This window comes from Gymnoscopelus microlampas (assembly GCF_963454915.1).
Source record: "Gymnoscopelus microlampas genome assembly, chromosome: 16".
NCBI lineage: Eukaryota > Metazoa > Chordata > Actinopteri > Myctophiformes > Myctophidae > Gymnoscopelus > Gymnoscopelus microlampas.
The window spans coordinates 19034160-19061358 of NC_139953.1; the positions used below are offsets into that span (position 1 = coordinate 19034160).

At 41.6% G+C, this 27199-nt stretch overlaps 2 protein-coding genes across 8 annotated transcripts in view; one reads left to right on the top strand and one right to left on the bottom strand.

The window, feature by feature from the left end:
* Positions 1 to 5754, bottom strand: part of LOC311062584 (kinesin-like protein KIF13B) — a 40793-nt gene extending 35039 nt beyond the window's left edge. For 4 of the 7 annotated variants that reach the window (XM_084081729.1, XM_084081728.1, XM_084081727.1 and 1 more), the window contains exons 1-4: positions 5630 to 5754; positions 5374 to 5510; positions 4974 to 5062; positions 3571 to 3664 (exon numbers count right to left, since the gene is read on the bottom strand). In XM_084081729.1, coding sequence (XP_083937855.1) covers positions 3571 to 3664; positions 4974 to 5043 — 164 coding nt within the window. In that variant the 5' untranslated portion in view covers positions 5044 to 5062; positions 5374 to 5510; positions 5630 to 5754. Of the gene's footprint in view, positions 1 to 3570; positions 3665 to 4973; positions 5063 to 5373; positions 5605 to 5629 lie in introns of those variants that run through there. The other 3 variants (XM_084081725.1, XM_084081726.1, XM_084081724.1) reach the window with 3 other exon arrangements.
* Positions 5755 to 6274: 520 nt separating this feature from the next.
* Positions 6275 to 25323, top strand: elp3 (elongator acetyltransferase complex subunit 3). Its single transcript, XM_084082320.1, has 15 exons — positions 6275 to 6421; positions 7185 to 7284; positions 7598 to 7736; positions 8047 to 8117; positions 8217 to 8280; positions 8390 to 8458; positions 9226 to 9380; positions 12170 to 12331; positions 13385 to 13511; positions 19539 to 19732; positions 19897 to 19987; positions 21937 to 22002; positions 22278 to 22505; positions 23374 to 23455; positions 23716 to 25323. The coding sequence occupies exons 1-15, from the start codon at positions 6400 to 6402 to the stop codon at positions 23805 to 23807; spliced, it is 1662 nt and encodes a 553-aa protein (XP_083938446.1). The 5' UTR covers positions 6275 to 6399; the 3' UTR covers positions 23808 to 25323.
* Positions 25324 to 27199: the final 1876 nt, after the last annotated feature.

The window sequence follows — 27199 nt, forward strand, 5'->3', positions numbered from 1 at the left end:
TGAACAACAACACATAAGCTATGGCCAATTGGAGGTATAAACCTGGCCTACACCTCAATAAGTTGCAAATACACATTACATAATTATATTACATTTTGGGGATGGAGGGTGTACACAGTACATATCACAAGACACTTAGTTGTTGCAGCCAGTATATGAAAACAAACATTTCTGCTATAATGGACAGCACACTGACTGAAACCGATACAGCAGAGGAATGACATGCAACACACGTCAGGCTGGATTCAAAACCAGATCCCTACCGATTAAAAGTTTCACAACTGCCTCTGCCATTTTGTCTGTTAACATAACAAGTCAAAGAGCCATAATATCATTTCTGAATTTTGCTGAGCTTCATTCAGTGCTTAATTGTTGTCAATTTTGTCAGCCATTCAGCCAACAAGCTGGCAAAGCAGAAACGCCGTAGGAGGACTGAGTAATCAAATAAGGCCCCCTCACAAAAACAACAAACCCATGTTTAGAGACCACAGATTGAACTTACATGTATGGTGAGCCACTAGACAACATGGCAACCCATTAAGCTAGTGACTGACCCTTTCCATCCAATATGGTATTCACAACATGATTAAAGTTCTAATCACTCTAGACACTTTGTTGTACGCCAAATAGCGAGAATAGCCCGTTCTACTTTCAGGGTTAATGTCACCACCTATGTCAAAAGCTAGGAACATAAGTGAGATGGAGCACCCATAACATGTTTACATATTATGTGCTTATTCAGGCAAAATTTCCCCCCTTCAGTAATTACACCTAAAAGTAGTCTGCCTCATTTTGGCAGTTATCCATCTGTCTATTTGCTTTTCCTTCTTCTGTCTGCATGACCGTCTTAGAGAAAATGAATCCTGGAGCCTGTAAAACCTGTTCACACTGAGCCCACAAGGGAACATACCACGGCTGAACACTTACTGTACAGTAAGCAAGTTAGGGCAGAATACACACCCCAATGTAACGTATACATACTGTACTACACACACAGTTCAGAAGCCACCCACACATACTACAGAATACCAAGGCAGACTCTAGCTAAATTACACTGGGGGGGGGGGGTAAAATAGTGAAATGTGAGATCCTCTGTTGAACAAAGGCAGGGATTCATTTCCTGGCTAAAGGAGTTTGACCTAAAGGATGCCTGCTGAATCAGGCCACCTGAGCAGGAGCCAAACCCTCTTGGGAGCATCTTCTACACAGTCAAATCCAGGGCCCAGTTGTTCAGAAGCAATTTGATAGGATTTCAGCTATCGGATTGGATCCAATCTTGAAAATGGGTTGTTCAAAAGACAGAAGGGATTCTGAAGGTGGATTAGATCAGGCAATCCAGTCTTGGTTTTGAACTGGATCAAACCTTCAGTATGTTGTTCAAAATTATTTTAGTAGGATTGTGATGCTACCTTGATCCAACAATTCAGGATTATCCTTATCCCAGCAAAAGGGTGGATTCCCGGGTGGATTCCAGAAAGAAAACGTAATAAAACTTTTTGTTATTTAATATCCAAGTTCAAAATAACCACAACGTATTTGTGAATAATGTATATTGTTGTTGTCTATTTGTTGTGGGTCAGACAAGGGGTCTTACTGTTTAAAAAAAGAAAAGGGATGTTTGTATTGTTTTATTGTGCTGATTGCTGTCTCTTGAAATAAAAACGTTAGGTTACGAACGTAACCTCTGTTCTGTATGGGAGAGCGCCCCCTTGGCGTTCTGTGATCACGCTAGGGGGCGCTCTCCCATAAGTGAATATTGAAGCGAGTAATATGATAAAAGAACTCAAGTTAAAATGACCCCATGCTGGTCATTTTTATATAGCCTACACTGTGATATGTAGCCCCATTAGATCACTGGTAATCTGCATTTGGTCATCGTGAAGAGTTTGTATCTGGATCAAGGTGACCCAATCCAATGTTGTTTTGAAGAACTGGCACAAAAGTAAGATACCTTAAGATACCTGACCTTGATAGATACCTGACCCTGGACATGGAATTCCAAAGCCACGGGTACATTATTTTACAAGTTAAATTAACACTGGATGTTGCAGTGTACCTGGCCCCCTCTGTGTTGTTGGCCAGCCTCTCAGTACCTGGCTAAGTGCTAGGAGCAGACAGAGGGACGTTGTCACCACCAGTCAAGATCAGGGACATTAGCATATGCCCACTCACACATACTACACTACATACCTACTTTAAAATATACTGTGTATGATCAGATCGTTTAACCACTTGAACCCTAGCATTCCTGTTCCGGGGCACACATTTGGCAAAAAAATCAGATCTACAAGCTCACAACACTGCGTTGAAAATCAGCTATTTTCGGCGAATATATTTAGTGTTGAGTGAAAACAGGAAAAGTGGCTATTACAGTACAGAGCCCTGGGGGACTCCGGTCAACTAATTACAGGGTTTAAGTGGTTAAAAAAAGGCTTGCTGAACACCATTCTGAGAAGCCATGAAAACTACATTACCATGCAATGCATTTACAATGCCTTTCATTTCTTGCAATTCATTGCACATTTGAATAGATTTTGTGTAGCGATAATACATTTAACAGGCAGTGGAGTGCTGACTCTTTAATTGCGATACTACTGCTGTTTTAACTTCTAGACTTGACTACCTGAGCAGGAATGAGCAGGAACAGACACACCCTTTGTAAAGAAAGACATGGCGCAAGAAGCAGAGGAGGGAGGAGAAGGAAAACAGCTGGGAGGCAGAGTGAAAGTTAGGGTGTGGATGAAGGAGAAGAAGTGAGGTTTGGATTTGAGCCTTCTTCCTGCTAGTTGCTGGTCACTGAGACCGGCTGGTTTAGAATCCACACCCACTGTGTCGCAGTGTTCTGTTTAAACCTCGAAGAGAATAATATAGAAAAGTTTGCACTCTTGCCTCATGGCTAACCAGGGAGTGGACCAGGTGCGAGAAGCCAGCAAAACAGTTCAATATAATGAGAAAAAGGCCAGTGTGTCCGTGTGCTGGCTTTTTCTGATTACATTAACCTTGAACAATCCATTCACACATAGACTCATGCAAAGGAACGTACAGTATAAACAAACATAAAAGAGAAGGGAATAATTTCAAGGTGTCTACTTTACATTAACAAGCTGTATGCAATCATGTTGGTCAGGGACTTCAGGTGGAAATTAGGTTATCACTAAACTTGATGCAATATCTTATAGCTAGGGTCCTGGGAGTAAAATAACCATAGCTTTTGAAGATTAAGAAGAGCAATATAATGATATAATTCACTGTGGCCCTGCTTAAAAGGGTAGCACAGCATGAACACTGGTTGACATTCATTTCCTAGTGGGACCAATTATAAAGTGCACCCCAGGGACTGCATGGCTAAACACAACATAAATGAATAAATATATCTGCTAAGCACAAAACTCCCCTAAGCTCCAATCTTTCCATTTACCATTTTATATGAAACCAAGTGCTTGATAACCCACTGCAAAACACAAAACTAGAGCCACAAAGAAGCTGAAAAACAAAGACTTTGCAAGATAGTACACTGTACAGAGTAAACAAACAATAAACAACCCCGGAATTCAAACCTGCGGTCCCTACCTGGGGTCTCCTTTGTTTAGGTTGATGCTGGCTGGATGCAGCACTGTCTGGTTCCCCTCCATCTCGACCACACATTTTGTCTTCAGGTCCTTTTCTGATGGGGGAAACAACAGCCCAGGATAATTTTTTTATTAAAAATGTGAAGTCTGTAGCAAATGATAATTATGGGATCGCTGACTTCTAATATAAACCAGAGAACAGGAGATTGAACTAAATGCTTAAACTAATAGTTTTGGCGTCCTAGACAAAAAGTGGAAACTTGAATAGCACTTGCATACTTATTCAAATGGGTATGCAGTACAGGAAGTGAGTTTTCAAACTGCATTGTTCAGTCAACTATATAATGTATTATGTATGGTCACTCTAACTTCCGAAAGTGGTCATGCAGACAAAACAGGTGGCATATACCGCCTGTGCGCCAGTTCCCTGTTTCATAACATGGAGCTGCAGGAAACAGTTTTGTTGTTGCTGAATCATTCTTGCCTGGCCTGTACAAACATACAGATCCACTTCTCTCCCAACCAAACCTGTCACTAATAGGAAGACTCGAGAGCAAGGTCAGACCTTCACCAATGTTCTGTTCCACATTCCCATCTAAACGGGAAATTAAGGAAGTGGCTGCATTGGAAGACATCCAGTCACTCACATGCACAGAGGGAATTCTCTCAATAAAAGCAGGTTTTAAACTAAAACTCACTATTGTTTACACTTGCATCTGACCTGTTTAAAGTGTCATGTCACATGTCACTGTGCATGCATAATGCTTATTTTCTGAGAGTGATGTCACTGACTATTCCATGTTCATACTTGCATTCACACATGCTCCTGCCAAGTGACTTTTCCACAGTGATGTAAAAGGAAACATTTCAGGACCAGGGCCAAACCTATTAAATAGCCTACAAATACAGACGCTAAAACTTAGACCATTGGTTCGGGGACCCCCCATGGGTCCTTGGGGGTCCCCAGCAAAAGTAGTTAAAGTAGCATCACAATCATTTTAACCACTACGTTGGCTATTCAAAAATAGCAGAGGTACAAGCTGTGAACTTGCACATCTGCTATTTTAGAATTATTTTTGAAAAATATCGATATATATACTTTTGAATAATTTTGAATATTTTTTAAACATTAATCTTCTTTTCTGGAGGGGGGGTCCCTGGCACAAAACATTTTCAGATTGATATATCAATTTGGGGGTCCTTGGTACCAAAAAGTTTGAGAACCACTGACCCAGACAAACGAGCAAATATAGGTACAGCAGCATCTGTGCGTTCAGCGTTTGGCAGAACCATAGAGTTAAAAGGTAGAACACACACGTAAGAATCAGTGGCTGGAACTGGAAGGATCAGCTCGTGAAACGGAATAAATAATGACTGTCACAAGGTCTCTGTCATGTTACTCACCTCTCCTATTCATTGGTCGGACCCGAACTGCGACCTTTACATTGGAGTCGTTCAGGCTGCTGTCATCCATAGCGCCGCCGGCTGAGGATCTAAAATGAATTGGGTTGTTTTAAAGCATGTAAAATGTATTATCTATTGTGTAGAAACTGTGACGAAATGCTTTGTTTTAGCCCTCTCATTTTACCAGCTCATTCTTCTCACATTACTATTTTGAACAACAAGCCACTCCTCCATTATGTGAGAGAGACACAACACAAGTGTCCCTATAAATAAACCCAACAATAAGACAACGAAACAGAGACAGATCGGCACCCTGACAGCGACAGCTAGCTTTAGAAATGTTCATGTGATCTTGTTATAGTTTATATATAATCATAATAAAAGGCAGGGTGAAACTGACCAGTGCGAGACGAGTGCGCAGCTATTTCCCCGTCCTCCCTCCTGAGTCCTGTCCCACAAGCACTCCAGCAAGCTTCCTACAGCCGGGGTCCGATATCCACCCAGCCACCTTGACGTACAAACCACGATCACCAGACGCTACAACACAACACACACGCATGCGATCGGGTTCCACATGGGTTCATGTTATATTATCTCTACACTAGACTCGTGCGGTTATAATGCGCGTGTTAATGCCGCAGAACGTCAAAACTTACTGTACGTGACGATCGGACTGGTTTTAGTTCATTCTCCTCAGGTCAGATATTCTTCCACCTGTTGCATTTCCTGAAGCTACCCGTAGAGATCAGTCATGTCAACTTGGAGCTGCTAAGGGGATTAGTGTGTGGTTGGGGACTCCGTAGTACGTCGGTGTCGCGCGAGGGGGAGAAGAACTGATCTACAAGCTAACGACGCGGCGACTAGGGGTGAATAACGGACGGAGTAGTGTCGATCCACAGGCTTTGAGTATCTGTGATTTTTTTTACCTACGGCAAAAAAAAAAGATCCAGACAATAAAAGTTACACAAATTATTAAAGGCATATTTCACTTTCAAATAAAATAAACATACAAAATATATATACAACTTATAGAATAGAATATAATAGAAAAAAGCCCACTCACGCATTTTCTTAAACTTTTTTCATTTATTCTTTATATATTTTTTTATGTTTATTTTATTTGAAAGTTAAATGTCCCTTTAACGCCACCCTCGTTTGAATTCATTATGATTAACGTTAATATTATACATTATACAGAATCATTTTTTTAGCAGAACAGAATGGCAATGTGCAACATTAACGTTGCGTTAAAGTGTATTTTACATTATTTTACGACAGTTTGGGTTGTCCTACGGCAGATGCCGTGTCTTGTCGCAGCGTGGTGTTTGTTTATATATTTTTTACACTTCTGAAAGTAACAGATGTGGACTCTCTGACACGTACCCACCACCACGGATCTACACTGTCTGCTTTATACTAGACCGCGATGGGGAAGCCAAAGAAAAAGAGTGAGTGTAAATAGGAGTGTCTTCTAATTGTCTGAAATGTTATGTCAATATAACTTTAGCAATTTGCTAATGCTAGCACTTGCCAGCATGTCCACACAGCACCACAGCTGTGTGTGACATGACGCATCTTCCAAAGATAAGTTAACGTGGGATTGGAATTGTTGTGATATTCGAGAGATATATTGTTGCTTAGTTTAAGAGATTTGCTCATTCCATTTGTGGTAATTCTCTGTATGAGTCTTATGGTAGCCTTGGATCACAAGTCTTATAGTAGCCTTGGTTCACAAGTCTTATAGTAGCCTTGGTTCACAAGTCTTATAGTAGCCTTGGATCATAACAAGTCTTATAATAGCCTTGGATCACAACAAGTCTTATAGTACCCTTGGATCACAAGTCTTGTCTTAGTAGCCTTGCATTACAACAAGTCTTACAGTATCCTTTGATCACATCAAGTCTTATAGTAGCCTTTGATCACAGCAAGTCTTATAGTAGCCTACTAGCCTTGGATCACAAGACGGTCATCTGTCATGACAGTCTAGTCTTGTATCAAGGCTAGGTAGTACAGTTACAGTAGCCTTGAATCAAAACAATGTCATAGGCTACAGTTACATTAGCCTTGGTCCAAGACTGACTGTAAGAGATTTATTCTACCGAGTCTGACATTTTTATGCAAATGTCAGACTTGATAAAAGAAATCTGCAAATCTCTGATAGTCTTGGTCCAAGATACAGTATCTCAACAACTTAAGCATGTCTTTTTCCAGGTGATCTCAGCCGGGCTGAGCTGATGATGATGACCATTGCTGACGTCATCCAGCAACTGGTTGAGGCCCATGAAGAAGGAAAAGACATTAACCTCAACAAGTAAGCATTTTTACGACACAGACAGCCACCCGTAATAATAAGAATGGTGCATGTAGCCATTGCCCCTATAGCCTAATGCATGCTCTGTAATATGACAGTGACACTTGCCCTACTGTACCTAATGTCAATATGTCAATATGTCATACGTCTGGCAGAGACTGAACCATCACTGTGGCTCCACATCTGCAGAGTGCTATGTCAAAACTCAAAACACTAAACTAAAAGACATAACATCTTATTAGAAAATGGTCACATATAAACTAGTACCACTTAACGCTGCTCTCTCTGCCCTGACTGCTTTGTGTTTTTACAGAGTGAAGACGAAGACCTCGGCCAAATATGGTCTTTCAGCCCAACCTCGACTGGTGGACATCATCGCTGCCGTCCCACAGCATTACCGTCGTGCCCTGGTGCCTAAACTGAAGGCCAAGCCTATCCGTACTGCTAGTGGGGTATGTGGAGAGAGACTGACAGATAAGACTCTTGCACTGGGCTCACAATACGCATTCTCCAGCTACATCCTGTCAACTAAATAGTATGTTAGTCACATCAGAAACTCAATCTGCAATATTCTCAGTCTTTCTCAACGTGAAAGCTGCTGGCGTGGAGAGGTTCTCATGTCTGGTGTATAATGAATAGTAAATGCTGAATTACCTGATTTGTTACAGCATACAGTACATTTAGCTCTGTCTGGTCAGTGATTAGTAAAAACATGAACGAACCCAAAAAACAATAACAAACCTTTGCGCTTGTCATCTGCAGATTGCTGTTGTTGCTGTGATGTGCAAGCCCCATCGCTGTCCTCATATCAGTTTCACAGGGAACATCTGTGTGTAAGTGACATGTCTGTACCACTGTTACAAAGCGCTATATCATTGCAGTAATTGCATTTACCATTTAAACAATTTTATGATCTTTGTGTTATCTGGCAGCTATTGTCCAGGTGGTCCTGACTCAGACTTTGAGTACTCCACACAGTCCTATACTGGCTATGAGGTGAGCTTCAACCTGCCTTTATAATATAGCAACTACTAAAAGGGTTTGTATGGAGACATTATTGTGAGTAACTGCAATACCCCCCCCCCCCTTTCTCTCCCTCTACAAGCCAACCTCCATGAGGGCCATCAGAGCTCGTTATGACCCCTACCTTCAGACCAGACACAGGGCAGAGCAGGTCAGTAACACTACACTGTACACACATGTTGTTTTGCCCTTAGGTTCCGCAAATGGCAAAGGCTTATATCAGGCCCACTATTACACAAAATCATATTTAATGTAATGGCTTGGCATGTTATTATATGTTTGGTTGCTATAATAATAAAGCTTTATTATGTAGGCCTTTTCGAAAACAAACGTATAAAGTGCTTTATATAAGACTGAATAAAATCTGTAAAACATTGTACATTCAAGGCTTTTAGGCTGAGAACTGAACAATATGTAAAGAACCGGAATACATGGACATCATATACTGTACTAGGGAATGTAACTCATGCATGAGTGACTCAAAAAGTGCTGTATTTATATAATGTATTAAAAAATAATTTAAAGCTTGAACCTTCATGAAATGGTCATTTTGGGACAGTTTATGCTATGAATAAGAGGACAGAATATTTTGCAGCTCCACAATTTAACTACAGCCAGCTTCGTTTTATTTTGGCTCTGTATTTTCATATTCACGGTGTGGACACTGCTGCTCCATTCATTAACACTCTACTACTGTATAAACACGCTTTGGCAGCGGATGTCTTGGTTAATCACTAAATTCCAACTTTTAAAGTGAAAGTTAAGTCCAAATTAAATTAATTGATGAAATCCATAGGAATTTCTCAGTTAGGGCGGCTGACGATCCTTGTTAAGGCGGTTTGCATTGACTATAAAGTGCTGCGTGAAATCCTGATAATATTCAACTTAAAATGACTGAATCTGTCCGTCCCACCACAGCTGAAGCAGCTGGGTCACAGTGTAGACAAAGTGGAGTTCATTGTGATGGGAGGGACATTCATGGCTCTGTCTGAGGAGTACAGAGACTACTTCATCAGGAACCTCCATGATGCCCTGTCTGGACACACCTCTAACAATGTAGCTGAGGCCGTCAGGTATGAACAATTCTACGTGTGTGTGTGGGTGTGTGTGTGTGTGTGCGCGCCTGCCTGTGCAAGGCAAGTGTATTAATTCTGCAATTTCTGAGAAGTAAGGCTCCACTAGATGGGGCTAGGCTATCATTTCATGAAAAGTCCCATTATTTATCCCTTAGTTACTGGAAACCGACCACCAGTAATGGTCATTATCAATCGTATTGCTGCTCCAAAAGCAATTAGTCCTCAAGCATTATTCCCTACTTATCCCAATAATATTATAAGCCCCTAAAGCATTGCCAATAGTTTTGAGATTTCGGCACTGTTCTGTGGCTAAGTGCTTGGACGGTGGACCACAAAAATGAAACACAATGAACTCTACATACACGCATAAAGCCCCAAACTGGAAGCAAAAGCAATAATGACTGCAAGATGTAAACCCAATAAGTAAATAAACTAACAAAATTGTTTATAGCACATTAATAAAAGCAATGTGCGATGCACCGCATCGCAATTCATTTAGCAACTTTGAGATAATTGACTAGACTCAATTAATTTACTGAATTTGAGAGCATTAACTAGACTTTAATTACTTCTATGAACCCTCAACCTCAAATATAGAGTTTGGTCAGCTTTGAGTAATACTAAGTGTGCCCCTGCTTGATCTAGAGTGGATGACTCAGAGGACTCTGAGATCCAAGGAGGAAATGCTTATTTGTAGAACGGCTGGCTGAATGTCATACAAATGATTGAACCATATAATTGCCTTTTCCATAGGACTTAGACTTCCCTAAGGCCTGTGTTCAGTGTGCCCTCCCATATCTGTCTGCATTCCTATATCTGTGTTTGTGTGTGAGCGACCACATACGTGCATGCATGTTTGTTTCTATGGCTCTCTGTGACCCTGTCTGTCTCTCTCTCACACACACACACACACACACACACACACACACACACACACACACACACACACACACACACACACACACACACACTGTGTGGGGGGGGGGGGGATTTGTTATCAGTAGGGTCTATTAAGATGCTGTGATTGGAGAGGCTGTGGGTGGGCTGCTAATCAGTTTGAGACGAGGGCTAGCACTGGCAATAGACTTCAACTCGGACAGCTCTTATCTTGTGTGTGTGTGTGTGTGTGTGTGTGTGTGTTACGTGATTCGTTCAGATGAATTGTTAGCTGGATTAGTGGCTAAAGCCTGATTCGTCATACATTCGTCATTCATCAATAGTGCGAAAGTAGCCAATCTGGGGCCCATGACCCACCTCTCTCCCACTCATTTTGCCAGCATAGGCTGGCTCAGGGTAGAAGACAAGTTTGGAATAGTCTAACCCCATCCCTCAAAAAATGCAGTTCGCTGGGCTCATTTAAAGGCCCTAAAAACTCAACTTTCTGGAGGCAAAAAGAGGAGGCAGTACCATTTTCACGTTAGACAGACGACCCCCCCCCTCCTTTTTTTCTATGCATATTGCATTTTGCATGCATTTTTGTACATATAGTGTTATTTTCTCTGTATTTTGTGTTGATATTTGAACTGTTTGGCTGCTACTATATGTCTATGAACTGAATACCAAGGACCTCAATGGAAACAAGACCGCAAGGACTTTTTTGGACAGACCTTTTAGACAAAGTATTCTAAATGTAATTGTATGAAATAAAATATTCAATCAATCAATCAATCTACAAGCCTGTGAGCTCGTAGATCTGCTATTTTCGGCACACAACTCCCGTTGTACGATGAAGACTTAATAAGAGGGAGACATTTGTGTATGCGTGCACATTCGTGTGCTTCAAAGGAAGCGCTCCAGAGAACAATCATCATTGGTGTTTGTGTGCTTCTGTGTGTGTATTGTAATTTTATGTGTGTGTGCGCGCTCGCCAGCGCATATTTGTGGCCCACTGAACACATCTCTCTGGTTCTCCTCCACACTATGCCCACATATGATCTTACCTATCGTAGCTTGCTACCTGGGGATACTCGCCTGAGATAATAGACTTTTTATTGATTCAATTCAGACAATCTGATAAACCTCTCTGGAGCATGTAGTCCTGTAATTGGTGTAAATCATCCAGCAGACTGTAAAAGGTGGACATTTATTGCCATAAGATACTAAATCGTGGGGAATATGAGCCGGAGTCAGCGTCCGCCGTGGTCATCAGAGGTGATGGAGCGAGGAAAATGACAGCTTGACAGGGTGGTCTGATGTCACGAGTCTCTGTTGTGCCATAGTTTTTATCATTTTTACTTTATGGGCCAGGTTTGTACCTGGATGGGTTTCAGAGTTTCATCTAGCCTAAATCAGACACTGACTGCTGAGATTTGATAGTAGGTTGTTTGGACAATGAGCTCTCTGTATAGAAGCCGAGGTTACTGGATTAAGCCATCTATCACTAACAAAACGGCTTAAAGATCATATATTGTATTAAATGTAATGATAATAATAATGTAGACCTAATTAATCCCGCGGGGGAAATTCAGTTTCAGCTTTAGCTGATGGCTGCACAGGTGGTCATATTGAGTGCTCGGGGGGCGCTCATGGACACCTTGACACCTAGATAGGATCGGAAATGGAACCTAGCCTCTATCCATTCAGCTATGGCCCCAATGCGGCACGTTGTGAGAGAATAGTGTAGATTCTCTCTCCAGTCAGTAAACCATATGGACTCATATTGTCTGGCCCCCTGGTCCGGGAATAATTTCACATTCTATATTATTAAACAAAGTGATTATAACCAAGAACAAAAAGTTCAAATCTCATTATGAAAATAAGCATTTTAAAGGTGTTCTGACCTGCAGGTACTCGGAGCGCAGCAACACCAAATGTGTGGGCATCACTATCGAGACGCGGCCCGACTACTGCCTCAAGCGACACCTCAGTGACATGCTGGGCTACGGATGCACCCGTCTGGAGATTGGAGTCCAGAGCGTCTATGAGGATGTGGCCCGCGACACCAACAGGTCAGAGGATGGATGGATGAATGGATGGTATAATGAATGTATAGAAGAAGAATGGATGGGTGGGTGTAAGATGGAGCCGGGATAGGTGGATGGATGACTTGAGCTATAGGATCACAGTGTCTGAGCATGTAGTAACAGGTGGATGAGTGGGTGGATTATGGGATGGATCAAGGGACGATAAGAGGTTGCACCGACAAATGGATGGATAAATAAATGGTTTGGAATAGAGGGTCTAATCAGACAGAGTGGTTAAATGGATTGATAAGAATACTGTACAGGTATGTGTGGGTGGATAGATGACTGAATGCAATACTGGATGGGTGTATTGATTGATGGAAGGGTGAGCAGATTCATTGATTTAAGCCTATCTCAGTGTGTGAAGGAAAACTAGAAAGTCTACTTAAACTAGACCATACCCGTCGGGGTCATGGTCCACTTGTTTCACGCATATGATTTGGCAACCCGGGAGCCAGCGAACACAAAAACGCTAATAAACAGCTGACATTTGGGGAAAGCGAAAAACGGGCTTTGGTGTTCCGTGCACATGGTAATGGTCAATGGCTGTGTACAAATGTAGATCAATTGCTCCAGCCACTGAGGAGAACTGGGCAGAATAGATTTTTGGGACGCAGTCACAGAGCTTTGCAGAATTATAGGATGATGATGCATAAAACACGCAGTTATATCTTGTACGAATACTTCTCTGTCACCATGTTGCTCCTTGTGTCACAGCATGACCTCTGAGAATTCGGAACTCTGAGAAAGCCCTGAGTTTCCAACCGGGAACTACGGGTTAGAGTTCGTCTGCATGGATTTTTCCACTTAGGGGTTCGAGAAATCTAGAAGAGCTTTCGTGTGTGTGTGTGTAGTGTATCTGTGTGTGTGTGTCTTTGGCTAATTTCGGTAACCACTGGACAGTAGTAACTGACGTCATCAATTTGTTGTCGTCAACTTGACGTCAGAGATCCACAGGGAAGCCACGCCATTATTAGACCCCGGTTTGTTCCCACTTGGCATGAGTGCATCCTAAGTCCATGTGTTTGCATGTTTCAGGGGCCACACTGTACGAGCGGTGAGCGAGTCCTTTCACATGTCAAAGGATGCAGGTTTTAAGGTGGTGTCTCACATGATGCCAGACTTGCCCAACGTCGGCATGGAGAGAGATGTGGAGCAGTTCATTGTAAGTACTCATACATTTGGTTGGTTCATTTGATTCTTTGTTATCCTGATAACATCGCACGTTTTTTTGTTCTATATCTCAGCCCTCTGTTCTTAACACTAGAATGACCAGAATTCCAGAAACTACTTGAATGGCCGTAGTCGTCATTCTGACTGTTCACTAATTATTTGCACATAGGTTTGTACTTTCATAATCAATTTTAAAATCTAAAAGAATGAATCTGTAATATTATCATAGGTAATAAGAGAACTATCAGGACCTGACATTTTATGTCTAATGGATGTGAAAATGTATGAATGAATCCAGAACCACAGAATGGATCAGGGTCAGGATCCAACCCTGCGCCTCAATCAGGCTCAGTCTCATGAAGTGTCTGCAGCTTGACTAAAGCTTCTGTGACATTCTTATTGTGGACATTTAGTTCTGACATTATTTTCCTGTTACGTTTCCTCTGATTATAGACGTAATTTACTCTATTCTGCTTGTTTTATTTAAATGTATTGCAAGTCTGCGGTTCTTTAAGTTTTCACTTTGGTTGTAGCAAGCTTTATAAAAAAAACAGCTTCAACCACTTTCAACCTGGTGTCCCTATTTTGGGCAATTTGCTATAGGTACAATTGTCAAAAATAGCAAAGATAGGCTATCTAGAAGCTCACAATGTGAAACGCTGTGAGCTTGTAGATAAGATATTTATCTATGTTATTCGTCATTCAATGATCAATATAGGGCTTCAGTGGTTAAAGAGTTTCAATTGCCGGCAGCAGTGACTCTGGCTTGGCTGGGCGCTCCAACAAACACAATTTCCGGTGTTTGCAGATGGGAAGCCGGCAGGGGATTGTCCTTGTCACTGCACTAGTGAGTAGTGACAAACAAGTGGTTGGTGACTCCATGTGTATTGGAGGAGGCTCTCCCCAGGACAACAGAGGTGGTTTTGCGGGACCCAACGCAAATGTCGTGGAAGCGAACGTTTTTTTAATTGCTGCAGGTCCTGCAAAATCCCGCACCATCCAGAAGAAGGCTTGATCATTAATCGATTATTAAATTAAACAATTGATTATCGATAATTGTTCCTAATCAATTAATTTGATTTAAGTTAACTGTTGCACACCCACTGGAAAACACATCAAACAACTCAAAAACGCCGGGGGCTTTAAAAGACATTAGTCTTTATTCTTCCAACATTGCAATGTGTCATCATGACAAATAATTTCACAGCGGTGTGTTAATGAGAAAATCTGCAAACACACGTTTATGAGCTGCCTGAACATCAGCCAGCGTTCCCCATAGATGAATTGCCTCTCCAACAGCAGGTCTACCTGTATTCCTAATTGAAAACAAGCCTTAATACACAAGAGACATATGTCTGTCTGTCTTCCCAAGGATTATATCGTTGCTGTCAGGCAGAAACCTTGTATCTCCTTGTATCTCCATATTTAAACTTTTATGTTTATTGTCTCCGCCAGGCCGAATGCATGGCTGAGACTATAATAATAATTGTCTTTATTGACCCCTCAGGGATATTCATCTTCACGGTCTGTTCCAACAGAAAAACGCATATCAGCAAGGCAGTTTGTTTAATGGCTGAAGGGGCAAAACTCCTACTAAAAAGAACTTTTTCTCATTTCAAAGTTTTGTATCTTCGTCCAGATGGCATGAGTACAAAGTGACGATGTAAGGGATGATCAGTGTCATTTGCTATTGTGAGTGCTAAACGTATGATGGCTTTACTGTTCATATCAGAAAGTGTGGGTGTGGGAAATCCGATAATCTTAGAGGCAATACGGGTGATACAGAAAAGTGTTTTCGCCCCTGTCCGTGTGTGTGTCCAAGGAAGAACCTCTGCCCCAAATCATTCACACCGGCCTGTTATAGCACCACCAGGAGGCCGATTTTGGTCATGGTCCTGCCTAAATACAGTATGTCCCGCCGGCCCTCCCAGACCTTGCGACTATTGGACTCAATGGAACATATGTTCTTTCCCATTACCTTAAAAGGTTTATGCCCAACAGCAACAATATGACCATAGGATGGAAAGAGGTGTGAGACTGCATGCATATTCTTTTCTCTTCACGACCTGTTGTGGAGCCCGGCTGGAGACGCATTATTTCATATAGTAGTTGAGCAGTCTATTGAAGAGGTGATATTATCGGGGAGCTCAGTCATAATGTACTGTAGAAACTCCTGCTTGAATCGGCTTTCTTCTGAGGGAGGCTGAGTGATGAACTCATTGTGGAGTTTTTCAAGGTGAATGCAAAGCAAAATATGAGTTCATTTGAGGTTCTTTTTTCTTTTTGACTATTTGGATTGGAATTACCATGAATGATGGTCTCGGTGTTTAAGGTCCCTGAGCTAACCCATTAAGATGATTATAGGTAGAATATAGGTTAAAGAAATAGCAGATCTACAAGCTCACAATGTGTCGTAGAATAGGGCTTACAGTATTCTTCATGGTGGTATGTCTTTTCCTGTTAATACCACTTCTCATTGTCCTCATATATCTCTCCCCTCCTCTCTGTAACACACGTGTCTTTTGTCTCTCCTCTTCCCATTATAGCTCAGGGAGACGATATCAATCTTCATTCCCCTCTTTCCTATCATCTCACCATCGGAACCAGATTATATAACCCGTCATTCGTAGATGGTTGTGTTCTTTTGCTATTTCCACTGCGTGTCCTCTGATTTGGACTGCACCAATCCCATCTCCTTTAATCACTTTCAACCTGGCGTCCCTATTTTGTCTATATTTTTCATTATAGGCAAAACATATGTCACGCTGTGAGCTTTTAGATCAGCAATTTTCGCTGTTCGTCCTACACTGAAAGAAAATGGGACTTCTGTGGTTAAATGGTTCAGAACCAAGCTGTTTTGGTCACATGCTGGTGTAAGTTAAACGTATGCTAAATGGGCCTGCAGGTCAAACTTAGCCTTATTTAGCAACCACATGAAGTCAACAGCAACCGCCAGAGAACCTTGTATGCCGCATGCATCCAGTGTTGACTGCCCTGATAATGGAATTCTATTATAACTTCCCCTCAGCACCAAGATTCTCTCTCACTTATCTCCTGTGTACAGGCACTCGCTGTGCCGTGTGTGAGTGGGGCTTCTTAACGGGGTTCCACTCTGCCAGCCAGCAGGAGTAGTGATTAAAGATTCTCAAGATGGAAGCAGGTGCAGAATCCCCAACTACACAGTGCAATCCTGAGTGTTAATTTAACTCCCGAGCATGTAAACATGGACCCATAAGGGTCAGGATTTTGTGACATTTGGTGATAAAACAACATTACGGAATTATCAGATTGGCTCACCCAGCACTGCTACAGTACTTTTTGGAACATGCCCTTGAATTGTGCTGTGATGTGGGAGACATTGCTTGACATGGTCCGATTTGTAAATGAACTAACAGGGGGGGACATTCCACTTATGTCCGAGAGACCTAGACCTATACACAAAATAATAACAAATGGCAAAAATAGGTTGCATTGCATTTGCCCCAAATATGGGCACCAGCGTTAATGTGGTTAACATACATTTATTGGGATGAATTGTGATATTATCAAACATAAATATAGAACATGGGGCGCCTGTTGACTCACCAGGTAGACCTTACCATTAAGGCTTAGTCCTGGCGCAGTTGACCAGGGTTCGAATCCGACACTAGGCCTGCTGCATATCCTTCCCCGTTTCTCTCTCTCCTGCCATAAAAAAAATAAATAATAATAATTAAAAAAATCAAACATAATCAGACAGTTTACATTTCCCAAAAGGAAATGCATGTATTTAATTCAGTCTGACCAGAAGCAGGGATAAAACATCTCCCTACTACCAGGGATAAAAATGAATGACCAAAGGGATGACATCTAAAGCAGAGGCATGGATCCCCAAACCCCCAATCAAATAAACCCTTTTGCTTGTTAACCGATACAGGCCTGTTAACTGAAGAACATACGCTCTCATTCCAAAAATGTAATTTTTATGGTTCTGGCCATGATTGTTACAACCCTGTAAAGGTGAATGACAGGAAATCACATTAGTTTTCCCTTCTCATGCTAAAAGAACCTGACAGCAAGATTTGTCTTCTTGACATCAATAGGCAGACAATGATGTCCCCTAGATATGGCTTTTACTTACTGTTGCGCTAAGTTTTAACTCTGTATTTGGTTTACAGCTGAAGAGTTTTACTCCAAAATGAACCATCTGCCATTTCTCCAAGTGTCTCCAACTAAATATATAGGGTACTTTTCTGAAGTACAGTAGTTTTATTGTTTTTTGGGATATTAAACTTCATAGAGTGGATTTGCTATATTTTACAGAAATTGAAGGATGAATGTCCGATTATGACAGTTTTTCAAAATGGTGTTTGGAGAAATAACTTTTCAGATTAGCCTGTGAATCAGCAGTTCTGCAAATGCATTCTATTTTAATAGTCTTTTTTTTCTTCAGCGCTACCAGACCAGGCAGTCAAAAGACATAACAATAAATCTTATCTGTGCATTTTGGAAATTCTCTCCCTCTTTTTCCTTCCAATGTTTCTTATCCCCTTTCCATTTTGAAGATACTAGAGTTTCGGGGGGCTACGCCCCCCTCAACCCCAGCCGCGCACGGGGCCCAGCGTGGCCGCGTGTATATTGGGGTACTGAAATTGCTGGAGTAAAACTGTGGAAAAGTTAAAAAAAAAAATTGAAAAAATTGAAAAAAAAATATTTTTGATGTTTGAGGGGGACCCCCTGCTGGTCGACGGACCCCCTGTGGAGTGTTGGGACGCGCGGGGACCCACCTGGAACATGGCGGACCCCTTCGGTGTTTTTTTTTTTTTCATGAAGGTGGTTGCTTGTTTCTGGCGCTTGTTTTTAGAGAACCTGGCATGGCAACCTGAACTTGGCAACCCGACTGACATCAGTGACGTGTCCTTGGTATTTGTACTTCCGGGTTGCATAATGATGACATCACTGTCGAGTCCTTTGGTGTCATGAAGGCCCGTCGCTGTTTGTTTTTGTGTTTGGGATGAACATGGCACGTGAAGGACGGACATATTGTGATCGAGACATGAGTGAAGTGAAAGTAACGGCCTGGGTGGAACAAAGGAGGTACGTAAGAAGGGGGGGGGGGGGGGTTGAAGCAAAGGAGCTGCGTGTGTGTTGGTGTGGAGGAGATGGGCAGAGTGCAATGGCGACGCAACCCAGCGCATGCTGCCGCACGTTACACCAGAAATGGTGCCTGGAGAAAATGGTGACCAAAAAAAAAGTTAGGAAAAAAAGGAAAAAACCCCCGCAGCGGCTGCCTGCTGTTGTGGTGATGAGGTAGTGCGCACGGTAAACGGTACGAAGCTGCCTCCCCTTCCGTTTTGTCCGACATTTGGTGAGTAGAATTAATTATGTTGCGCGGTGGAAAAGGTGTAGTGAGCAGTGAGATGTCCCCTACGCGAGGCGTAAATTCAGCGCGGCCGCCGTGGCGGGTCAGTTGGCGACATGTGGTGTGGCGGTGCGTTGTTTATTCGATAACAGAGCTGTGGGGTGTCGCCACCGAGGGTGCGGAAGTCGGTCGCCATTTATATAGTTAGATGGGCAAGACACACCTCCCATTATTTTAAATGAAACCCATAATAATTGCCAGGCAACCAAACCTCTTATGCTTTTCTACTTTCGATGACAACATTTATAGGAAATATAATTCATACATCTGAGCAAAACAATCAGGAAACCCAGTAAATATTCAAGTAAGCTAAATTATATATCAACTTTAACTCAAAAGACAATTCTGCCTAAGCCTTCAACAATGTGTAATTTTGTTTTTGCTCCGGTGTGCAAACCATTCCATTCCTTTATACTGCTTATATGCACCCTGCTTTTCTCAAAATTTGGACGATTAAGACGGTGACTATTCTGAACTCTTAAATGTTTACCAGACAGGCATTAAAAACAAGCTGATTGTTCACAGACATGCACAGTCAACATATATTAAGAGTTCATGCTATTGTTCACAGACATGCACAGTCAACATATATTAAGAGTTCATGCTTTCCTTTTACAGGAGTTTTTTGAAAACCCGGCCTTCAGGCCTGATGGTCTAAAGTTGTACCCGACCCTGGTGATCCGCGGCACAGGTCTGTATGAACTATGGAAGACGGGGCGTTACAAGAGCTACACTCCCAGTGCTCTGGTGGACCTGGTGGCACGCATCCTGGCTCTGGTGCCTCCCTGGACACGTGTCTACCGTGTACAGAGGTGACCGAGGTTCATTTATTTGCATGCCTGTCTAGGGCTTTGGTACCGTATAACACAACGGAAGCCTGCATCAGATCCTGTGTATCGTCAAAGATAAAGTAATATGGAATGTTTTTTTATCGGTGAAGTCAGTCAATCTCTCCCTTCCCCTCCACTCTCAACAGGGACATCCCCATGCCTCTGGTGAGCTCCGGAGTAGAGCATGGGAACCTGAGAGAGTTGGCCCTGGCAAGGATGAAGGACATGGGCACTGAGGTGAGACTAACAGTCCTTCTCACATTAGAAAAACTTCCACATCAGCAGTTTTGTTTTTTTGAAGACTAACGGACCATTCTCCCTGGGTACAATCCAGATACCGTAGTGTTGGCGAGGTGGTGCTTGCCAACAGGATGCATGCTGATGCACAGAATAATTTGTATGCATTGATGCCACCACGGCAGTTAAAGCCAGTTAGTGTTTTTTCCTTTTTTTCCCCCTGTGGCATAGTTGTCTTCTTGACGTCAATTGGCAGACAATGATGTCCCTTAGCTATGGCTTTTACTTACTTTTGCAATAAGTTTTAAATCTGTATTTGGTTTACAGCTGAATGAAGTGTCTCCTAACAAAATATATAGGGTACTTTTCTCCGTCAGTCAGTTAAAGGTGTTTATTTTTTCTGTGACATACAGTAGTTGTCTTCTTGACGTCAATAGGCAGACAATGATGTCCCTTAGATATGGTGTTGGCGAGGTGGTGGTGCATGTGCCCATGCATTCCGTGTAGAGCGGTTGCCGTTAAATGAAAGGGGATGAGCTGAGAGAGATGGCGTGAAGCTCCACGCGTATCTATAAACTATAACATCTATAAACGACAACAAGAGAGAAAAGAATGGAGTGAGAAGTGGAAGGAAGCACAGAGGAAAGCTGGGAGAGATTGAGAGAAAGACCTCAACACACTCAATGCTGTGCTGCAGTGTTATCAATGATCTGCGTTTGCTCTAGTATAGACACTGGTGTCAGACACCTCCAAGAACAGGAAAGAAGTATCTTATCCAGAATAGTACACCATACACTATACAAAGGCTTCAATATCAATGCTATGTTTTTTTTTGCTTTTTAAAAGGAGCTCATGATTTAGAACTTTGCTCTGAAAAGGCACATCTTTTGTTGAATCTGATCCAATGTGTGTCTGGAATCAATGTATAGGCACTGGAAACATCAAACTGCTCAGAAAAGCTACAACTACTGGAGTTTTCTTTTTTTTAAGAATTTAGTTTTTATTCTTCCAACATTACAATGTGTCATCATGATGAGTCATTTCACGGCGGTATATTAATGAGAAAATCCTACATGCATCAGCAAACACACGTTTATGAGCTGCCTGAACATCAGCCAGCGTTCCCCATAGATGATCTCTCCAACAGCAGGTCAAACTGCATTCCTAATTGAAAACGAGCCTTGATTTTTATGCACAATATACATACACATGCAGTCTTCTTCCCAAGGATTATGAACATAGGATGTAAAGTCAGTTTGAGACAAGCTTTTAGTGGACCCCGGCTAGAGATGAATTATTTCACATTATAGTTGAGCAGTTTATTAAAGAGGTGAAATTATGGGGGTCTGTAATATACTGTAGAAACTCCTGCTTGAATCAGCTTTGTTCTGAAAGAGGCTGATTGATTTTTCAAGAGCTGGGTGATTGCAAAGGAAAATGTGAATTCATTTGAGGTCATTTCTTTTCGGGATCTGGGAGAGATCAAAGGAGGCATGTGGCCGTCTAAAGATCCCGGAAGAATTAAGTAGGGAGGGAAATTACATTTGAACCATCCTAACTAACTACTTAGTAGTGAGCAGCCACAGTGCAGTGCTTTGATTGATTGAATACTTTATTAGTCAAAAACAATTAACGGCACAAAGATACAGTAATGCTAAAAGAATAACACAGCTAAAAGAATAACCCAACACAAACACGAGGAGAACTCCACACAGAAAGGCCACCTGTTTTAGGGGTTTAGTAATAGTTTTCTTCCTTTTTACTGAATTCAAATGTCCTTTTATAATGTGCGTTTTCTTTATGTATTGAATTACATTGAATCGCCTTGTTGAAATGTGCTATACAAATAAACGTGCCTCAGGGTGGGGGACAACTTTTTACTACATGTCCAGCAAATGAAGACATTTCTGGTATTCACACGATCCTTGTCTCTATGTGTTTTGATATAGTGTCGTGATGTGCGGACCAGAGAAGTGGGCATCCAGGAAATTCATCACAAAGTGAGACCTTATCAGGTAAACAAAACACTGTGAACATTCACCATCCCAACAGCTGATTGGTTCACGTTACCCTCTAACCCAATAAGACCTGAGGCCAATTCTACAAATGCCTTCTAAATCAGTGGTTCTTAAACTTTTTCGTGCCAAGGACCCCAAAATTGATATGTATTTGGCCGGAATCCAGAATCGTGAACTGATGTCTGTGAAAGGTGCTCTACAAAAAAAACAACATGCACTCATGGTATTAGAATGTGTTTTGGATAAACGTGTGTGTGTGTGTGTTTGATCAGGTGGAGCTGGTGCGTAGGGACTACGTGGCTAACGGCGGGTGGGAGACCTTCCTCTCCTACGAGGACCCAGAACAGGACATTCTGATTGGCCTGCTGCGCCTGCGCCGCTGCTCGCCTCAGTCATTTCGTCCAGAGCTCAAAGGGGGCGTGTCCATTGTGCGTGAACTGCACGTGTACGGCAGCGTGGTTCCCGTCAGCAGCCGAGACCCCAGCAAGTTCCAGCACCAGGTGGCTATGGTTTCTTTTCTTTTTTTAAACATTTTTTTGGGAACGTAAATACTTATTTATTCAGTAACAGACATGTCAGTTGTTACCGGTACTGTACATGTGGGTAGTAGTGATTAGTGACAAGTGACAACTAGAAGCGACAACTTGAAGCTTACCGTATTTTCTGCACTATAAGGCGCACCGTCAGTGCGCCTTATAGTGCGGATGCGCCTTATATATGTATCAATATTGGCCAACCGGTAACTGGTAACGGCTAACGGCAAACCGTAAAAAAATATATATATATATATTTTGAAGGGCCAAGTGTACACCCGCAACCACATACTAACGCTAGTTAGTACGCTAACACAAAATGAAGAGTACGAGGAGTGGAATGTGAAATCAGCCGTCTAAACAGAGTATGCCCGACAGACACACAGCAAACAACCTGGCAGCTAAACTAAATGATGCGGTGGAGTCGTATCGACGGTGCGACGCGTTGTGAGCTTGTAGATCGGCTATTTTCAGAGTGCAACACCCGAGCACAACCAAAAAAAGTGTCTGCATGTGTTCACGACAACGCAGCCAACTTTGTGGCTGCTAATCGCCCCGAACGGGTGAACTGCGACTCAGTTCTGTGTTTTGTACATAAACTGCAATTGGCAATCAGGCAGGCTAGTATGAAACTCAGCTGCAGAAAATATAATTAATGATGGGTGTATCAGATTTACTTGTACTATAAGTACCACAGTGTACTTTAAAGTTAGCCTTATGCAGAGTGTAGGGTTTAGGTATAATGCTGATGTTTCATTGTTCCATTGTACAGCACTTTGTAACATTGTTTCAAAAGATGCTTTATAAATAAAATATACTTACTTACTCTACGTAGGGTTTTGGTATGATGCTGATGGAGGAAGCAGAGAGAATTTCCAGGGAGGAGCATGGCTCTGGAAAATTGGCCGTCATCTCAGGTGAGTCTATAACACAGAAGAAATAAATTTTCTCCCATCGTGATACAGTAGTCAAACCCACTAACCCACTACACAAGGCAGCATCAAAAACATGTATCAATGGGGGAAAGTCTAGTGTACGGTTGTCAAAGTTCAGTTGATAGCCACCCATTCCTGGTACTTTAGACTATAAAGGAGACTTTATTTTGTATTTGTCTAGTGTTTTAATTGAGTTTTGTTCTTAATATGTGATACTCATCTATATATGCTCCATTTTACAGGGGTAGGAACTAGGAATTATTACAGGAAGATGGGCTATGAGCTAGAGGGGCCGTATATGGTGAAGGACCTCTATGAACCTGGCATGGACTGAGCCATGACTACCCCAGACTTTTTTTTTTTATTATACCACCTTTTTTTATCTGGACAATATGCACACATGCACGCACACACACACACAGAAATTATTTTATTTATTGGGACAGGATCACCTAGCAGCATAGAGAGAATATTGTAAAACTAAGTCCCTTTCTTCTTGTGCATAAGAAGAGACTGCGGCTTAAATTGGGTTTTTGGAAAGAGGTAGTATGCACTTCCCCTCAATTCTTCATCAAACAATTCTTGTACAAAATATTAGCCCCTATTAAAACCTCTTTCTTCATTCTATATCTTGAAATTAGGTTTTTGCCTCAACTGCACCCTCTTCACCCATTTAGACCTGAGGCCGATTTTAAAAACGCCTTCTAAATCCTAAGTTTTTTGAAAAACTTCAGAAGCTATATACATAGCAAGCAACATCTAAAATGACACGGATGCTTTCCCGGTTTTAAAGGTATAACAACATATAGGCTTTCCTGGTCTTGATGGGTTAACTTGCACACATCGGGCAAGATAAATCATGTATTGTGCCTTCCCGACTTCATTTAGATAAGGATGCATGCAGAGACAGTGATTTGAGATGCAACTGCAGTATAAATTGCAGAGAGAAGGATTCGATTTCAGACTGAGATATATCCATTCTGTTCCTCTCCAGTCTCAGTCAAATGTGTGCTTTAAGGGATGCTTCAGCATACAGTACTTAACCAAACTTGAGCCTGTAACCTTTCTTCACTACACACTTGACAGTATGTATGTATGAGATGTTTCAGTATTTGCTATTCAGCTAGCCTAAAAAGACCATATTAGCCTTTTTATCTCTGCTTATTACAAACTAAAGCATCTAGCCACTCACCAACTTGCAACCATTAAAAAGGCAGCTGTGTGACATTGTAGAATGCTTGGTTGGGAGCATATTACACTAAATTGTCCAATAAGATGGAAACTTCTGGTATGTTTAACGGCCCCTTTCAGCCCAGAGGCACTAGGAATGTTTCACATTTCACAACTTTATTGTACAACTATGACTTTCAGTACTGATTGTTGTATTTATGCTATTGATCCCTTCGAGAAATATATATATATATATATGTATATATATATGCATATATGCGTGGGCTATGGTTTAAGTTAATTGTGTTTATGATGGCATTCAATGGAAAAACATTATGAATGAATTGTGGGGAATGTCGTTTCTGGGCAGCGGTTGTATAAGCGCACAATTTCATTTATTTAGGGCAGGTAATTGAATATTAGTGTTGCATATTTTGTTTATAAAAACTGACTTAATGCTCTTGTTTTTTGTTGTTTTTTGGAGGATCACTTTCTGTTTACGCTCAAGTAATAAAGTATATTTCAATTACATGTTTTGTCTTGACTTTGACAAAGAGCTATTTGAATTGTGCCAGAAAAAGCTGGTGAGGTGATCACATTCTATTTTTCATTATGCATTTCACATTCTATTTTTCATTATGCATTTCACAAAGATGATATTACTGTCCGTGTACATGAAACTCTAAAGCTTAATTTGTAAGTCTGTAGTATGGTGCTGTCGCTTTCCAACAAGATCAGTTCATTTCGACTAGCGACACCGTTGTACTACGGAGTATAAATTAGGCTTTAGTCTCACCAGTAGTTTTTTCGCTTTCAACATCAGCTTCAGGTTTTCATGAATATATAGCCTCTATATTCTCTTCGGCTTACTGCACTACTGTTACTTCCTACAATGCATTTTCTAATGTCAAGGGTCTCAGACCTTGTGGGAGACCCCTGGTGATTGCCCTATGAGAGTGTTTTACTGGCTCATTTGACACAGCCGATCCAATTACATCTTCATCAGTTACCTGTCTATTGAACAATGACTGAGTGCTCAGTTTGGCCTCACACTGTTTCTGTAAATGGTTTGTCATCTGAAAAATGGCCCACAATAAAAGGGAGAAACACCATAACGTCGACCTATGTCTCATATAGATCCCCCTCAACCCAGGATGATTGAGGCTGTGCGTAATTTCCTGGATGCGGCCGCTGTGTCGTGACTGCTGCGCTGCGAGGTAGTGTTGCAGTACTGACGCATTGAGGAATGTGCCAGTACAGTTTTGCTCTTTCTCTCCACGCTCGTTCACTCCTGCTTATTGGCTGTGAAATCTGAAAAGACTTTTCCCTGTTCATAGAGGGCTGAGTCTGTGCTGAGGCAGGGAGTATTATCTAAACTATAAAGTCATTATTAAAATTAAAAAACTGAGGGGAAGAGTGCTTATCTTGAAGGTTACTCAAGTGAATGATTATGAGCCATTAAAAAAAAGTTAAGTATTTTGTTGGAATGGTTGAACCCACATGCACTCCTTACTAATCGCTTGCCTGATAGGTCAGCCTGTGTTTGGGTTCCATTTGTGCTCAGATCAACAAAGTTATGGCATTTGTTATATTTTACTACAAATACTATTTCACCATTTTGTATTAAAAATTAAGGTTTGTAAAAGTAAGCACATCAAACATCAGCTACAAAACCAATGTTACAATTGGTAAAACTAGTGGTACAATGTAGTGGGTAGTAAGGTAGTACAGTACTGTACCAATTGGACAATCTCCACAATTAACTTCAGTAATTGTACCAGGCTACCTTCCATAATGTGCACTGCTCAAAGTGGGCTGTACAGGGTGCAGAAGCTAGGGTAGGTTTCCCTAGCTTCTTCATGATACAACATTTTGTATTACTTGGTCCAAAATGCATTTTGCAAGTCAGACAGGTGCTGTCCTGTGGACATGGAGCCTGAGAAGAGGTGAGATGCCACGGAACCTACATGGGATGGCGCACAACCTAGATCTGCATAATCTACTCTGCTGCGAGACCAAAACACAATGATAATTCAATATGAATAAAGCAGATATGTACATTTGTATTCATATAATTTACCTATTACGTGGATGGTAACAGACAACCATTGCCACTCCAAACACAACAGTAGGCCTATATTAAATTCCTAAAATTGTGTTAAATTGTGTATTCTCTTTGATACACATACACATTAAACATTAAATGTCAATATCTCTTGTATAACGTTACCTCATTCAGGGGGAGCCGAGAACGAGAAGTCGTGCAATAAACTGAAGCCTGAGTTATACTTTGTCATGCAAAGGTGTTGCTCACTGATAATAGCTGATCTACAAGCTCACAAATGCCTCATAAACTCCACTGCCTACACTTGTCATCTGACCTCTGCATCTCAGTGAGCTCTACTTGGCTTGTGACAGAAAATAGTCTGCTCATGGTTATCGTTAACTTACTCCATTCCTCAAACATTTTAAGTAATTAAAACGCTTTTAATAGTCTGGCTAATACATGGCAAGACTATTAAAGGCTTTTTCATTTTCCACAAGAGCGCCTTGGTC